The sequence below is a fragment of the Drosophila arizonae genome, chromosome 2, assembly GCF_054131065.1.
Source record: "Drosophila arizonae isolate 15081-1271.41 chromosome 2, UAZ_ARI_1.0, whole genome shotgun sequence".
Taxonomy (NCBI): Eukaryota; Metazoa; Arthropoda; class Insecta; order Diptera; family Drosophilidae; genus Drosophila; species Drosophila arizonae.
The window spans coordinates 4,218,485-4,233,415 of record NC_142922.1 but is presented as its reverse complement, the minus strand read 5'-3'; the positions used below and the strand labels follow the sequence as shown (position 1 = coordinate 4,233,415).

General features: G+C 45.8%; 8 protein-coding genes across 11 annotated transcripts; 3 read left to right on the top strand and 5 right to left on the bottom strand.

Annotated features, from left to right (window-relative positions):
- Positions 1-159: 159 nt before the first annotated feature.
- Dlc90F (dynein light chain 90F) lies at positions 160-1,200 on the bottom strand. 2 transcript variants are annotated; one of them, XM_089475803.1, is made up of 3 exons: positions 1,074-1,200; positions 481-1,021; positions 160-419 (listed from the first exon to the last, which is right to left on the bottom strand). In XM_089475803.1, exon 2 carries the CDS (start codon positions 896-898, stop codon positions 563-565), a length of 336 nt encoding a protein of 111 aa, XP_089331929.1. In that variant the 5' UTR covers positions 899-1,021; positions 1,074-1,200; the 3' UTR covers positions 160-419; positions 481-562. The 2 variants fall into 2 exon arrangements, with proteins under 2 accessions (XP_089331929.1, XP_089331932.1); XM_089475806.1 differs by having other exon boundaries at positions 160-377; positions 481-1,113.
- Positions 1,200-2,861, top strand: Dph2 (Diphthamide biosynthesis 2). The gene is made up of 2 exons (XM_018016923.2): positions 1,200-1,450; positions 1,504-2,861. The coding sequence occupies exons 1-2, from the start codon at positions 1,298-1,300 to the stop codon at positions 2,776-2,778; spliced, it is 1,428 nt and encodes a 475-aa protein (XP_017872412.1). The 5' UTR covers positions 1,200-1,297; the 3' UTR covers positions 2,779-2,861.
- UQCR-C1 (Ubiquinol-cytochrome c reductase core protein 1) lies at positions 2,852-5,158 on the bottom strand. The gene is made up of 6 exons (XM_018016933.2): positions 4,850-5,158; positions 4,356-4,562; positions 3,962-4,290; positions 3,535-3,905; positions 3,374-3,465; positions 2,852-3,320 (listed from the first exon to the last, which is right to left on the bottom strand). Exons 1-6 carry the CDS (start codon positions 4,916-4,918, stop codon positions 2,976-2,978), a joined length of 1,413 nt encoding a protein of 470 aa, XP_017872422.1. The 5' UTR covers positions 4,919-5,158; the 3' UTR covers positions 2,852-2,975.
- A 78-nt stretch (positions 5,159-5,236) lies between these two features.
- CycC (cyclin C) lies at positions 5,237-6,400 on the top strand. Its single transcript, XM_018017002.2, has 2 exons — positions 5,237-6,036; positions 6,100-6,400. The coding sequence occupies exons 1-2, from the start codon at positions 5,449-5,451 to the stop codon at positions 6,313-6,315; spliced, it is 804 nt and encodes a 267-aa protein (XP_017872491.1). The 5' UTR covers positions 5,237-5,448; the 3' UTR covers positions 6,316-6,400.
- LOC108620102 (GPALPP motifs-containing protein 1) lies at positions 6,331-8,894 on the bottom strand. Of its 2 annotated transcripts, none has more exons than XM_018016978.2 (3): positions 8,759-8,894; positions 6,598-7,461; positions 6,331-6,535 (listed from the first exon to the last, which is right to left on the bottom strand). In XM_018016978.2, the coding sequence occupies exons 2-3, from the start codon at positions 7,450-7,452 to the stop codon at positions 6,371-6,373; spliced, it is 1,020 nt and encodes a 339-aa protein (XP_017872467.1). In that variant the 5' UTR covers positions 7,453-7,461; positions 8,759-8,894; the 3' UTR covers positions 6,331-6,370. The 2 variants fall into 2 exon arrangements, with proteins under 2 accessions (XP_017872467.1, XP_089331921.1); XM_089475795.1 differs by having other exon boundaries at positions 6,598-7,458; positions 8,759-8,859.
- Positions 7,504-8,890, bottom strand: LOC108620110 (phosphatidate cytidylyltransferase, mitochondrial). 2 transcript variants are annotated; one of them, XM_089475766.1, is made up of 2 exons: positions 8,759-8,890; positions 7,504-8,660 (listed from the first exon to the last, which is right to left on the bottom strand). In XM_089475766.1, the coding sequence occupies exons 1-2, from the start codon at positions 8,881-8,883 to the stop codon at positions 7,661-7,663; spliced, it is 1,125 nt and encodes a 374-aa protein (XP_089331892.1). In that variant the 5' UTR covers positions 8,884-8,890; the 3' UTR covers positions 7,504-7,660. The 2 variants fall into 2 exon arrangements, with proteins under 2 accessions (XP_089331892.1, XP_017872480.1); XM_018016991.2 differs by having other exon boundaries at positions 7,504-8,762.
- Positions 8,895-9,205: 311 nt separating the features above from the next.
- Positions 9,206-12,349, top strand: Rrp6 (exosome component Rrp6). Its single transcript, XM_018016877.2, has 5 exons — positions 9,206-9,340; positions 9,398-9,579; positions 9,633-11,040; positions 11,098-12,012; positions 12,083-12,349. Exons 1-5 carry the CDS (start codon positions 9,218-9,220, stop codon positions 12,161-12,163), a joined length of 2,709 nt encoding a protein of 902 aa, XP_017872366.1. The 5' UTR covers positions 9,206-9,217; the 3' UTR covers positions 12,164-12,349.
- Positions 12,240-14,924, bottom strand: LOC108620073 (glycosaminoglycan xylosylkinase homolog). Its single transcript, XM_018016944.2, has 4 exons — positions 13,672-14,924; positions 13,027-13,604; positions 12,764-12,964; positions 12,240-12,702 (listed from the first exon to the last, which is right to left on the bottom strand). The coding sequence occupies exons 1-4, from the start codon at positions 13,948-13,950 to the stop codon at positions 12,495-12,497; spliced, it is 1,266 nt and encodes a 421-aa protein (XP_017872433.1). The 5' UTR covers positions 13,951-14,924; the 3' UTR covers positions 12,240-12,494.
- Between the last annotated feature and the right edge of the window lie 7 nt (positions 14,925-14,931).

The following is a 14,931-nucleotide window of genomic DNA, read 5'->3' as shown; positions in this document are numbered from 1 at the left end:
CAGAGAAATCACCCTGTATTGATTGCAGCTATTGCATCGATTAAACAACTGTCGGGCTGTTGCTCAAGGCCGAGTGGAGAGAAACTAAAATAAAACAAAGGCACTTATTTTCATTTTTTATATTTTATTAAATTTACTTTTTAAATGAAAAATAATCCGTAACATTCAAACACTTTGTGTGCAGTTTTTGTTATTTAGAACTTGAGAAAATAATACAAGTACATTACATTTTGCTAAATAATTGGGAATTTTGCTGTATATGTGCTGCATTCTAAGAATTGGACAATACTTTGCTCGTTGCTGTAATTTGATAGATTGGTTAGATTCCTTGTTATGTGGCTTGAACAAACAGTTCGGCTGAATTCTCCTGTTTATGTCTGCAGAGTTAATTGAGTAAACCGATTAGAATTGTGTTTCAGCTGCGAAATATGATAGTTATTATATTTAGTATATTTAAAATAAAGATATCTATGCACTTACACGCAAAAGAAATGCAAGGCAATCTTGTTAGTCCCTCCCCCTTAGATTTTAGTGATTTGTGTCTAGATCGACGAGCGCCCGCTTAGACGGCCAGCCCGAAGACAGAGACAATGCAGTACATGGTCTTGTTTTCCCAGCGCACGGTGCAGCTGCCGTCGGTGTCGTTGTTCCAATAGCAGGAACTGGCCGTGTGCAGACCGGCGCCGTTCTTCTGCATGATCATGGCTGTGACAATGTATTTGTAGGGCTTCTGCTCTTTGGTGAGCACGGTGAGGCAATTTTCGACAACCTGGCCGGTCCAGTTGTTTACCTTATCGTGCTGATATGCGTTGCCACCGATAGTTGACTCGATGGCCTCTTTAATTGTTTTGCTCACATCATCCACAATAAATTGGCTTTCCTCGCGTGAGTCATCCATTTTTGTTTAGATTTGTGAAGTCGTTGCGTATTTCGTATTTCGTATACTAGTTGATGATTTTTTACCGTTGCTTGACGTTGAGCTATGCGCGCGTATTCTCATCCGTTGGCGCGTCTAATGTGCCTAAAAAAATATGTCTGGGGTTAGTTTCGACAAATTTCGCTTGCTCTGTTACCTGGTGAGCAGTTAAGCTTGGTGATGGAAAAAGCAAAAGCATATCGATAAGTCGTTTTTTCATGTCAAACACCAACTTTTGTTGGAGTGAGAGAGAGAGAGAGAGAGAGAGAGACAGTGCAAAAAATACCACCAATTTCGATAGGTATAAACCTATCGAATCGCTTATCGGCTTTTCACTTCAATTGTTTATTTTGCAATCTTTGCACATTATAAAATCGAACAATGACAGCATCTGCCTTTTCCAGCCAGGATACGGCAGCACTGGAGCGCCAGACAGATTCACCAACGGAAGCGCCGGTAACATTTGAACAAATCTGGAACGAAACGCACAAAAAAGTTAGCCTTGGCTGGATAAGACAAAATGGTTACAAGCGGGTGCGTAAATGCAACAACAAAATGTCATCGCGTGATTTTAACATATCTCTCAGATCTGCCTGCAATTCCCAGACGACTATTTGCCACACAGCAATGCGATCAGCACTTGCCTGCAGACAGCGCTAGCATCAGAGGACTGCAAAATATTCATTCTGGCTGACACCACGTATGGCAGCTGTTGCGTGGACGAAATCGCCGCGGCTCACGTGGAGGCAGATAGCATTATTCATTTTGGCAATGCATGCCGCAGCAAGGCCAGCCGTTTGCCAGTACTCTATTTGTACCCAGTGCTGCCGTTGGAGCTGTCTACGGTGCTGCAACAGCTGGCCACTCTGCAGCCAGAGTGCGCTGAGCGAGAGGTTTGCGTTTATCTAGACATTGGCTATCAACATATCTATGAGCATCAGCTAGCTGAGGGCGAGGACACGCTCCATAGCCAGATGCGTGAAGTGCTGGGCCCCAAGAAGTTGTTTATCGAGGTGTATCCACCACCCGCTGAGGACTGCATGGAGAACAAGGAACAAGCTGAGACAGAGACTGCATCGACGGCAGAGCGTATTTGCATCTTTATCGGTGCAGATAATCAGCGCTTTGCTAATTTGTCACTGACCACCACAGCGTACCAGTGGCACATTCTCGACGGTGCCAGCGGCACGTTAACTGCCAAAAATCCGCTGACAGCACAATATATACGAAGACGCTATTACTACATAGAGAAATGCAAGGATGCACAGACTCTAGGCCTGATTGTGGCCACATTGAGCGCTGTTGGCTATTTAGATGTTGTGTCACGTTTGCAGGAAATGGCCAAGAGTCGTGGCATTAAAACACAACTCATTTCCGTTGGCCGCATTAATCCTGCCAAGCTGGCAAACTTTCTGGAGATCGACTGCTTTGTGCTCATCGGCTGTCCCTTCAACAATATGTATAATTCCAAGGAGTACTATAAGCCCATTGTGTCGGTGTTTGAGGCCGAAATGGCGTTGAATCCAGCCTGGCACATGAAATTCCCGGAAGCTTATGTCACGGATTTCAAGCAGCTGCTCCCGAAGGGACGCAGCTTCTTGGCCTTTGATGCAGAAGCCGTACAGCCACAGGACGTGAGCCTGGTCAGCGGCCGCATGAGGGGAGGCACTGCCAGCGAAGAGGCCGTCGATTCAAACACAACGGTGGCTACCCAAGCTAAAATGGCACTGATGACTAGCGACTCGGGCCTCACGTTCGAGGACCGTACTTGGCAAGGCTTGGACCCGGCACTGGGTCAAACCGAGCCGGCTAAACTGCAGAAGGGTCTTAGTGGAATACCCATTAATTACTCGCACGATTAGATAATAGACTATGGATGTATCATAATCAATGAATATCAATAAAATACAACGAACAAATATTTACAGCAGCTCATTTTAAGTTATGTGTGTTTGTTTTATTTTAGTTTGGTTTTTACTGATTCTCTTGGATCAAATTTTTCTTGAATTAATCTACACGGCTAGCAACAATATCTTTCAGACCAGAGCATCGTAGCTACTTAGACCCTCAACCAGTACATGGAGGAGCGAATTCTGTTGTAATCGGGCAAATTCTCGACGGGTCCAACGGCGGACACAGCGGGGCATCTGTCATAGATGTACTTCATGCCGACATCGCGCACATTCTGCACGCTGACGGCATCAATGCGCTGTTCCAGTTCGTGCAATGGGATGCGGCGATTGTAGCACAGAATCTGGCGACCGATGTCCTCGCAAATGGGGGTGGTGCCATCCAGCTGCAGAAGCATGTTTGTCTTCAGCAAATTCTTGGCGCGCTCGACCTCAGCCTCTGTGACCATGGTGCACAGACGCATCCATTCGGTTTGCACATTGAAAAGCATATCCTGAAAAGGAGCTGGTTTTATGAAAAAATCCGCTAACAGAGATTAGTGCATACCTCGCACTGCAATGGATCGCAAACGAAGTAGATGCCCCACAGACCGGTGTCCTTGTAGCAGGTATTGAACGACTGGAAGCTGTGGCACAAATCTGCGTGTAGAATTCAAAGCAGGAGTACAAACAATGGGCCAAGGATATTTTGATTATTTGAATACTAACTGTCTTCGGCACTGGCACGAGCCAAGTTGGATGCATTGTTGGCGCCACCGCCCTGGGAACGATCCCAGGCACCTACCAAGGTGTTGGCCACCATCAATGGGATGTTATCCTGATCGGTCCAGCCACAGCCCTCAACAGCAATAGCTACATGAGCCAAAGGCAGTGAGTCGTCACGCACGCGCACCTCGGAGCCAGTGAAGCGGCAGGGAGTTATTTCAGCTGGCAGCACGCTCGATTCCAAGCTTCCAAGATTTTGACCGGCCAACTTAACAAGTTCGTCATGCTTGACACCACCGGCACCAGCCAAAACAATGCGCGACGCCTTGTAGTGGGTCTGAATGTAGTCGGTCAGATCGCTTTTGCCAATGGACCTACAAATGACATAATTTAGCTAGACCTTAATTTGTATCAAACATATTCCACTCACTGAATGTTCTTGGTGGGGCCAAGAATCGTCTGGCCCAAAGGAGTGCCCTGATAGGCAGTAGCGTGCAAGTGATCGAAGACCACCTCCTGCAGATTGCTTTCCACCTCCTGCATCTCGCGCAGAATGACCGAACGTTCGCGTGCGATCTCCGACTCACCCAGCTTGGAGTTCTGAATAATGTCGGCTAAAATCTCAACGGCCTTAGGTACATCCTTAGACAGACACTTGGCGTAGAACACGGTCTGCTCGCGAGATGTGTATGCGTTCAGGTGAGCACCCATATTCTCAACCTCGAGCTCCAGGTCGGTTTGCGAACGCTTGGCAGTACCCTGGTATAATGAAAGATTTATTATATATTATATTTATATACTATACTATTCCTGTTCCATTTTACCTTGAACGCCATGTGCTCCAAGAAGTGGGCAACGCCATTGTTCTTGTCGTTCTCGGAACGCGAGCCAGCATCGATCCAGAGACCAACAGTTGCGGTGGATGCGCCCGAATCCTCGCTAGCGACGCGCAGGCCATTGTCCAGCCTGGTTACCTGGGTGGCGGGTATGTTCAGCAGCGTCTTCTTAACGGTCAGAGCCGATTTGTAGCGCTACAAAATATAAGAAAAAACAAAACAAAAATTTTAACTTTTGAATTGGTTGGGCAATTGGCGACACATAACCTCAAATCTGCTAAAGTTATTTTGTAATTATTTTGCGCAGCTTTTAGCTAGCACATTGATGGATGATATTTATGCTGTGACTTGAGTCTTTTAATAGGGGTATTCGCCACTCATGCAACATGTAAATTGCGAGTGGACAGCTTACAACACACACAATTACGTAATTTAATATACTGGAGTGTAAGCAAAAATATAATTGTATTTTTATTATTTACCTTGATCAAGTCAACGCCGCGCATGTATGAGCGCATATTCTGCGTTACTCCAAGTACACGCAACGCCATCGTTTCTTATAATCGTTCAATATTTTAAGCACTTAAAATAACTAAAACTTCTGCGTTCCCGTTGTCGCGGCGCCTGCTGAAAATTTCACACACTCGCATATGTACTATGCTAAGGCGTTAAGTTGGCTGCGTGCAAATCAGCTGGTCGATGTATTTCAGCTTTGGTCACACTGCAACACTTTCTTTCTGTGTTCAAATATTTGGCTAACTTATTTTTGTTTTCAAAGACTTACAATTTATTTAGAACCGAAATATCAAGGCCAATTGATTATAATCTGTGAAGCTTATAATATATTAACAAATATTGCCGAAGTAAATAATAATAGATTCACAAAAAATCAAATCAGCTGCTCAACGTTGGCCGATCTGGTCACACTGTAATGACACAAAATTTGCGGCTTCTAGAATCTAGAAGGTTTTCTGTTTGTTCAAGATTTTTTTCACAATTTTTGTAACTAATTTAAGCAATTCACAATATTTTGTATATCCGAAAAATCAAGGCCAAGTGATAATAAACTGCCGGGCTCATAATGGCAGGAAACTTTTGGCAGAGCTCGCACTCGCAGCAATGGATACTGGATAAGCAGGATTTGCTACGTGAACGACAAAACGATTTACTGGTCCTCACCGAGGATGAGTATCAAAAAATATTTATATTTTTTGCGAATGTCATTCAAGTGCTTGGGGAGCAGTTGAAGCTGCGGCAACAGGTTATTGCCACGGCAACCGTGTATTTCAAACGCTTCTATGCGCGCAACTCATTGAAAAATATCGATCCTCTGCTCCTGGCGCCCACCTGCATCCTGCTGGCCTCCAAAGTGGAAGAGTTTGGTGTCATATCAAATTCTCGTCTCATCTCCATTTGCCAGACGGCCATCAAATCAAAGTTCAGCTATGCGTATACCCAGGAATTTCCGTATCGCACCAATCACATACTCGAATGCGAGTTTTATTTACTGGAGAATCTCGACTGTTGCCTAATTGTATTCCAGCCGTATCGGCCGTTGCTGCAACTTGTCCAGGATATGGGACAGGAGGACCAGCTGCTGACACTTACTTGGCGCATAGTCAACGACTCGTTGCGCACGGATGTCTGCCTACTGTACCCACCCTATCAGGTAAACACCATGAGCACCCATCATGATAATTCAATAGAATACTCAATCCTTAATGGATTTCAGATTGCCATTGCCTGTCTGCAAATCGCATGCGTCATATTGCAAAAGGACTCCACCAAGCAATGGTTCGCCGAGCTGAACGTCGACCTGGACAAAGTACAGGAGATAGTGCGCGCAATTGTCAATCTTTACGAGCTGTGGAAGGACTGGAAAGAAAAGGACGAGATCCAAATACTGCTCTCCAAGATACCCAAACCCAAGCCACCGCCACAACGATAAAAGACCCATTCAATATATTTATATTAAAATAATTTTATATTAATTTATACATTGCTCAAAGATACTTTGCTTGACCGCTTGAAAACTTTGTGTTGAGTATCTTAGCCTTATCCACAATTTGCTTGGTTTGATTTTTGTCAATTTTGTTTAGCTTCAGGTCCACATCGCGACTAAAGGGTCGTCGTTCAGGTTTGGAGCCGCTGGCGGCCAGTTCCTTCTCCTGAAAGCAAAAATATGAACTAGAACTTTCGGGAATTTTCTTTAATATAGTTCGCTTTTTACCCGCTGGCGCTGTTCCTTACGCAGTTTCTTCTGATGCAGCTCAACAAGGGATTCATCTCGTTTGTGCTTCTTCTTGTGTTTCTTAGCAATGGACTCTTGCTCCTCATCGCGCTGACGTTCATAGTTTGCCTTCGCCTTTAGCTCCAAATCTTTGGAACTGCAGGGTTTTGGACCAGCAGCCGCACTTTGCGGCGTCTTCGTCCAGGAGCTGCGATCACTGAAATCCGGTCGCTCTTTGCCCTGATAGAATGTGCGCTTCATATTGTTTAGAGCGGCCAGACCGCTCTTCAGACCCACCTCGGGCAGCTCCAGCATCCACTCCTCGCGCAATTCTTGATCTGCTGTAGAGCCGCCTAAGCCGCCGCCTTCCAGCGCAGCCAGCTTCATGGTCAGTGCACGTTCCTCCAGCTCGACTTGTGTAGCATTCGGTAGGGGTCCAAACGTGCCCGCCAGATCATCATCATCATCTTCAGCTGCTTCAGTTTTGTGTGGAGAATCGTCCTCAACTGCGGCCAGCTGGCTGGGCATTACGGGTCCAATAATCGGAGTTGGCTGTGGCTGCGGCTCTAGCTGAGGCTTTTCCTGTTTCATTAAGTGTGGCGGCAGTGCGGGCATATAAGCATTTGCATCTGCATCCGCAGCTGCATCTTCAGTGCTCCTTGTGGGCAGTTCCTGATGTAATTGCTCCTTCTCTGGCGATACTTCCCGGTTGCTGCGCTTCTTTTCCTTATGACGCTTTTCGTGCTTGTGCTTCTTTGATTTCTTGTGCTTCTTATCAGCTTCCTTGCCATGTTTTTTATGCTTGCGCTTGCGCCTGTGCTCCTCATCGCTGGAGCTGCTCGAATCGCTGGTCATACTGGACTTCTGTAAAACATTTTTCAATTACCGGCAATGAAAACTCAAAGGTTCTACTTTGTAATCTACACATTCTCTATTGATGTCAACAACAACTTTGGGGCTTAAAATTAATTAACAGAAAGTTAGCACAATCTAGCGCAACTTAGTCAATAATTGGCAGGAAAAATCAGCTAGAGTTTAACTTAGAGCAGATGAGATAAATACTTTAGACTGCGAATGTCTTCTGTGCCTTGCGAAAGCTGTAGACGAGCGACTTTATAATCCCTGCGGTGGCAATATTTTTCAGCGATTGCTTAATACTGCTGCGCCACACAATGTCGTTCACCGACACCTGGACGATCTTTGGGAGCAGTGGCGCTACGGCTAGATAGTCCACCACATCTGTATAATCTCCACGGCATGCAGCATTGCGCTTCAATCGATGGCACAGCTCCTTAGGCAAATGGCGCAGATGATATCGCGTAGCTTCGCCAGATTTATCCTGCTCGAACACAATGGCCGGTCTCCGCGAGCCCGGCTCCTGGCCATGCAAATCAACGGCCATGTACTGCGACAACTGTTTCATAATGGGCTGGTAGAGTGTGAAGAACTCACGGACCTGCGGCTGAACTATGTTGTGCACCTTCCGTTTATTCTCGCCAAAAATCATACGAAAGTCGCCTTTGTAGCTTAGCCCGGCAATTGCATAGAACAGATCGTAGGCGGTAAACTTTTCGGGCAGCAGCAGCAGTGCCGTCTGACAAGCTGACCGCAGGTTTTTCTCCAAGGCGGTTTTAAGACGTGAATCGTCATCGAGCTTTATGAGATCAGTGACGGGTTTTTGAAGGCGCCCGGCCAAGTAAAGGTGCCGCCAATTGATTAGATCATCAATCAAATGATCCTCATGTACCACGCCGTATTTAATAGTCACTCCTAGGTCATGCAGTGGCACCAGGGTATTGAAATAAACCCTGGCGCCGAGAAGCTCCTGATACTGAGCCACCAGGTTAGCGCCCAGATGGCGTAATGCCGAATAGTGACTGGAATGCCGGTGTATATTCTCCGCATGGAAGCCCTGAGTGTCACGTACACAAAATACCAAGTCGATGACACTTTTCGAATTCGGCTTCTCGTCCACTTTTTCATAGCCGATTTGCTGTTTGACGCCCGAACCGTAGGCGAACATGTAACTGACATTGCCAAGTGGAAAGCGAGCCACAACGCGCCTGTACAGATCCAGCATGATGATGCAGTGCGGGGAGTTGGATAGTGTTATGTATGGGATGGCTGTACGTAGTTTTAATAGATAATTTTTTATAATTACGGTTTTATTTTCTGGCGGCTAACGCTGGGATTTCGATTATCACATAAACATCGATGGAACTGTAGACAAGTTAGAGAACGCAACGATTTCGATAGTTTCGATATTCCATTTGTTAGTGACGACATTACTGAGACCAGTCCAAATATTTAACACATTTAAAACATGATGCGGTCGAATATGTTGTCGAAATCATTTCAATCTCTCAGTCAATTTTTTATAATTTTCTTCGCTGTAAATTTGTATGGCCAGCTCGAATTGGATCGTTTTCAATAGTCTTGCATTTCAATGAGTAATTAAAATTTGCCGCTGGTAGTAGTTGACAACTCTAAATTATCGGTGTTTTTAATTCTTTCGGAAGAAGAAGAAAAACGCACATTTCTTTGTACCCAACCAGCAAACAAATCAGATATAAAAGTTCACACAATTTCAAAAATTATTCATTACGTTATACCCAACACAATGCCACAGCCACCAAAACGAAAAAATCCGACGGAACCAGAACAGCCTAAAGAAGATGCCGCTCCCCAACCGTCAACATCTCAAGCCAGCTCTGATCCCAGGGACATAACCAGCTTTACAACGGTAAGCGTATGCAGAGAGGTTAGATATTTGAAAAAACTCACACTCACAATTATCTAGGATGCCTATCGCAATGTTATGGCTGCCACACGCATTTGTAATACCCTGCCACAGGGCGCAGCCCGCTCGGTGTACATGAGTTATCCCGGGTATGCGCGCATGTTGGAGGAGCAGTCACAGCGAGTGCTGGGATTGATTAACAAGGTTTTAAAGACGGAAAATATATCAGGCGATATTAGACGGTAAACTTCTATTTCATTTACATTCACATACAAATCTAAAAAAATACCCGCAGGCGTCAAGGCGATGAACAACTGGAAATGGTACAGGAATACAATGATATTTTATTCGAACGTATCACAACCAACTTAGACATAAGGAGCGGCCTAAGACGAGGCAACCAGCCCGTGGTTGTCGAAACCCAGGTCAATGTACAATCCGCATCGCGTGCCGCAAAACCCTCGACTGTAACAAAAGAATCACCACGTGCTGGCAGCTGGAATCGCTACAGCACGACTCCCGGGACACCAACGCGTAACACGGTCTCGGCACGATTGTTTACGGCACAGAATATAATGCGCCCCCAAATGCAGTTTAAGGTGCCCGTAGACAATAGCGCCCAGAATCCTTTCCGACCACGTCTTACAGAGAAACCCAATTCGTTGAAGCCCTTGGCTTTGTTGCCCGAATACGATGATACTGGCAATGTGGTGTCCTTCCTACATCCGTATGAGTTTGAGCTGTTGAAATTTGAGCCGCCCAGTGAGCAATTGCAAAAGCAAAAGCCCGTCTTGCCGGCACCGCCAGCCCAAACTGAACTGATGTTAGTGGACAGTGTGGATGCATTGCAGCAGGCACTCACTGAGCTGCGTCAAGCGTCCCAAATAGCCATCGATGTAGAGCATCATTCGTACCGCACCTTTATGGGCATCACATGCCTGGTGCAGATGTCAACACGCACCAAGGACTATATATTCGATACGCTGAAGTTGCGCGAGGAGATGCACATCCTAAATCTCGTTCTCACCGATCCCAAGGTGCTCAAGATATTGCATGGCGCCGATCTCGATATCGAATGGCTGCAACGCGATCTATCTCTATATATCGTCAACATGTTCGATACACATCGGGCAGCCAAGGCCTTGAACATGGCCCGACTTTCGCTGGCATTTCTGCTGAAGCATTACCTGGATCTGGATGTTGATAAGAGCCTGCAGTTGGCAGACTGGCGCATGCGCCCGCTGCCCCAAAAACTAATTGACTATGCACGCCAAGACACCCACTATCTCATCTATATATATGAGCGCCTCACGAACGATCTGCTGCAATCCGAGCAGGGTCTACAGGGCTTGCGCATGGTCTATCAGATGAGCACAGACGTTTGCAAGAAGCGCTACACCAAGCCGCACATCGGACCGGATTCGCATCTGGATCTAGTGCGCAAGACGAAGCGCTCCTTTGACAATCGCCAGCTACATGCTCTGCGCGGCATCTTTTTGTGGCGCGATTCGACCGCTCGCCAGGAAGACGAAAGCTACGGCTATGTGCTGCCCAATCATATGATGTTACAAATAGCCGAGAGTTTGCCTCGTGAAATGCAGGGCATATTGGCCTGCTGCAATCCAATTCCCCCCTTGGTGCGCCAGCAGCTGAACACATTGCATCAGATTGTGTTGCGGGCGCGTGAACAGCCCTTGATCAAAGTGAGTGAATCCCCACTTCAATGTCTATACTTTATTTTAATATCCTTTCACTTGCAGCCCATATTGGAAGCACGACATATTGCACCCTTGAACTTGTCACCGAGCAACAAGGACTTCAGCAGCAAACTGAATTGCCCTCTTGACTTTTCGCATGTGGAAGAGACACGCGATGATTTGCCAACGCTGCTTAGTCGTAATCCCACGGGCAAATTAATACATACAAAGAAGCCGAAATTAGAGGTACCTACGGTGCCCCTAATAGCACCGGCCCTATCTTTATTCAAGAGGTCAGCGAAGCCTTCACAGGAGGAGCAGATGCGTTGGATGCGCGGCCGCCAAGAGAGCCAGACAATGCGCATGCCCTACAAGCGCTACGTGGCTATACTGCCGCTCATGCAACAGCAGAAGTTGGAGCAGACCGCAAAGGAGAATAATGAGCTGCTCAAGCGACGTCTGTGCCCCGCCGAACCAGCGCCGGTGGACATCAAGCTGGAAATCGAGCCAAAGGTGGAAGAGGATCCCGAACAGAGTCTACCACTCAAGGAGCAGCTCAAACGCAAACATCAGCCCGCAACGGAGCCATCCACGCAAGCGAAACGCAGCAAGAGCGAGGAGAAGCCAAGTGCTTCGACGTTCGGGGCCGAGACAATAACTAACCAAACACAACAAAACACAATAGAAATTGATAATGACGATGATGACAACGATGTGACTGAAGTTCCCATCGAGAGAAGTCCCGCGGAGACTCCAGCACCTGTGCTCAGCAAGCGTCAGCAGAAACGCCAGGAGAAGAACAACCGATTCAAGGCCAAGCAACGCCTGCAACAACAAAGCTCCAATAGACCCGTACAACTGCCCCCCAACAGTGCAGCGGTGCAAAACTTTGACTATAAGAACGTCGACTTCCGACAATTTCAAGGCGGTGCTAAGCGTGCGCAGGGCACAGAAATTAAATCACAAACACGCGGCAAGGTATGTTTGGTGGATTGAATCATAAAAACTAAAAATAATATTTATATAAACCATTTGAAATCTATTGCAGAATCGACCCAACAATCGGAACAACAAACAGTTTAATAAACTGTTCACTTTCAGCAAAATTAATAAAGAGAGAAAGAAGTAAATGAGAAAGAAAATCTGAACCATTCGACCCGATCAACAGACCGACATATGCGGTTATTTAAACTGCATTCAGAATATTTAGTTTTGTTTTCTTTCAGTTTGTATTCTGTTTAAACTAGGCAACAATCTTAACTTTAAATAAAACTAATAGTTACAAGTGGATTGTAACATTAAATTTAACAATTGATCTGGAAAAGCCGTTGAAACATTATCTCTTTCCTTTGAAGCATTTAAAGCAATCGCTATATAACTATAGATAGAATACGTGTATTTGGGCACTTGAATTACTAAACCTAATAACAACCTAGACCTTAGCTAATCTGTAACTGGAACTAGAGCGTCTTGAACATCTTGTCACCCTCCTTGTCCATGCAGTACTCCACTACAGCGAACACCACGAGTAATCTGCGCTCAACGCCACGTTTATGCTTGTCCGTGATGAGCGGATAGAGAGCATCCTGTTTGGACAGACGATCAACGATTTCGGTTAAAACGCCGCCCGAGAATACTTGTAGACGGTCCCATGTGGATTTACGTATGCTGGAAAAGGGGTTCCGAAATAAATACAAGCTTATCAAGTATAATCAGGAGTTAAACTCACAGACAGCACTGATAGAGCGGTGCCAGTATATCCAGATGATCCTTGTTGGGATTACCGAACGCCTTGCCATTGTCAATGAGCACCACGCGCTCTTCGCGCGTCTCGTAATGATGACGATCTCCATTCTGTATCAGATAGTCAAATATGGCCACATCTATGAGGTCCAATAGTCGCATTGTTTCCATCTTGTTCTTGAGAGATCTGCGAAATGGAATGAGATGAGATGGAATATCTGGGTAAACTTTATTTTTAGCTCCTCTTACTTGCAGTAGGTCATATCATCTTCCCAAATGGCGCGCTTCTCCTCCTTGTAGGTGCGTTGCCAGGGTGAACGCCGTTTGGCCAGCGTGCCCGGCACAATGTAGATAATGACGCCCTCGATATTGTGCTGCTCATCGCCGCAGACAGTCTCCTCCTCGTTGCAGTAGTGACACCTGCCATACAGGCAGTATGTCTCCTTGCCCTCTTCATCCACTTCAATTTTTATTGTGTTCTGCAGCTCCTGATCGCCGTGGGCGTAGATCTCAGTTTTGAGATTCACCACGCGACCGACCACAATGGGTGTCCAGCGCAAGTCGAGCACAGCGCCCAAATAGAAGGCATACACCTCGGCTACATGGCGATCCTTGCCGCTATAGACGACGCCCTCTATGACCACGTCACGTGGATACCATTGTGGCTTGAAGATTACCTTCTGCTGCTGGCTGAGACGTAGCAGTAGCTTTAGCTGTGTGCCCCGTGCCAAATTACTGGCCCTGGTGATGGGCTCGTCGCGCAACGTCTTCAGCAGCTGTCCCATTGAGGAGTCGTACAAGGGATAGATCTCGTTCTCGTGTGGCCACTGCGAAAGGCAAACATAGTTCAGATATTGTTACATAGATATATACTATATATGTATGCAGACTCACCCAGTTGGCTATCTCCCAGAGCACGCTGGCATTTTCGTAATTGGCCTGCTTGTAGTTCTTCAGCAGCTTGTTGCGGAACATGAAGAAGCGAGGATTGCGATTTAGATACGCTGGCTTCAGATGCCGTATCTTGTGCCGGATCATGTTCTCCAGCGCACGCACACTCGCCAGCTGACTCTCTTCGGCGTTGAGATAGTACATGAAGTAGAAGTTCGCGCCGAGCACAATGCACAGCAGCGTGGCAATGATGCACAGAATGATAATGCCGCGTTTGTTCATCTTCCGAATGGATGATCTCTAGACAAGGTGATCTGCTCTTGCCGTTTCGCTGGGCGCTCGTACTTTATTTTTAATATTGCCTATACGCAACGCAGAACTAGCAAATTGCTCAATTCTAGCAAATAATTTGTTGCCGTTATTGCTGCTGCTGCTGGGCCGTTGATGTTGCTGCTGTTGCATGCTGTGGCTTCGTTCTTTTCTGTAGTTGTTTTATTTTTTGATTTCGTTTTATTTCGCTTTGTTTTGTTTTTTTGGCAGACATTAGCAACAACTGTTCGCATCAGTCCATTGTTGTTGTTGCTCTAATTAATTAATGACAAACGGTAAATTTTTGGGTTGTGCATCTTAATTAAAATGTCATCAAGTTCCTTGTCCTTACGGTTACATCAAATTCCTCATTGCCTCATTCCTGGACATCTCTAGCGGTCGGCCGCATGGCAGTGGCTCAAGCTCATTGCAGGTGTGCGTCGCTCGCATTAAGAAGAAGCATGTGACGTCACGATTGCTTATTGGCAGCGATCCTAAGCGCGCTGATAGATCTGCTGTATAAACTCAATACACACGAGAGTAGTTGTACTCGCCAGGTAAATTGTAAACTCATTTCGACGCTTTCCCACAGTTCTCGGTAAATATTAAAGTTTACGCTATTATTCTTTAAAAATTATTTGTTTGGCCCCGGCATAAGCGATAGCCGGATCAATTTGTTTACACATGTGCACACACACCCACAGGCACAGGTCTGAATGTTTACACATATGTATATCATGTTTACAAATATGGTCACACAACCGTTCGTTTGGCATCACGACGAAAATGTTGCTTAACAGAGGATATTTTATGTTAATAACATTCATTGATGGTATACATCTGGCAGCACCGGATTATTTAAATTAATTAAATGCGCTCGCTACTAAAATTAAAGAATCCACAAACTGTCAAATTAGTAATACATTGTATAAATTTTTTTCTGCTTTATGAATC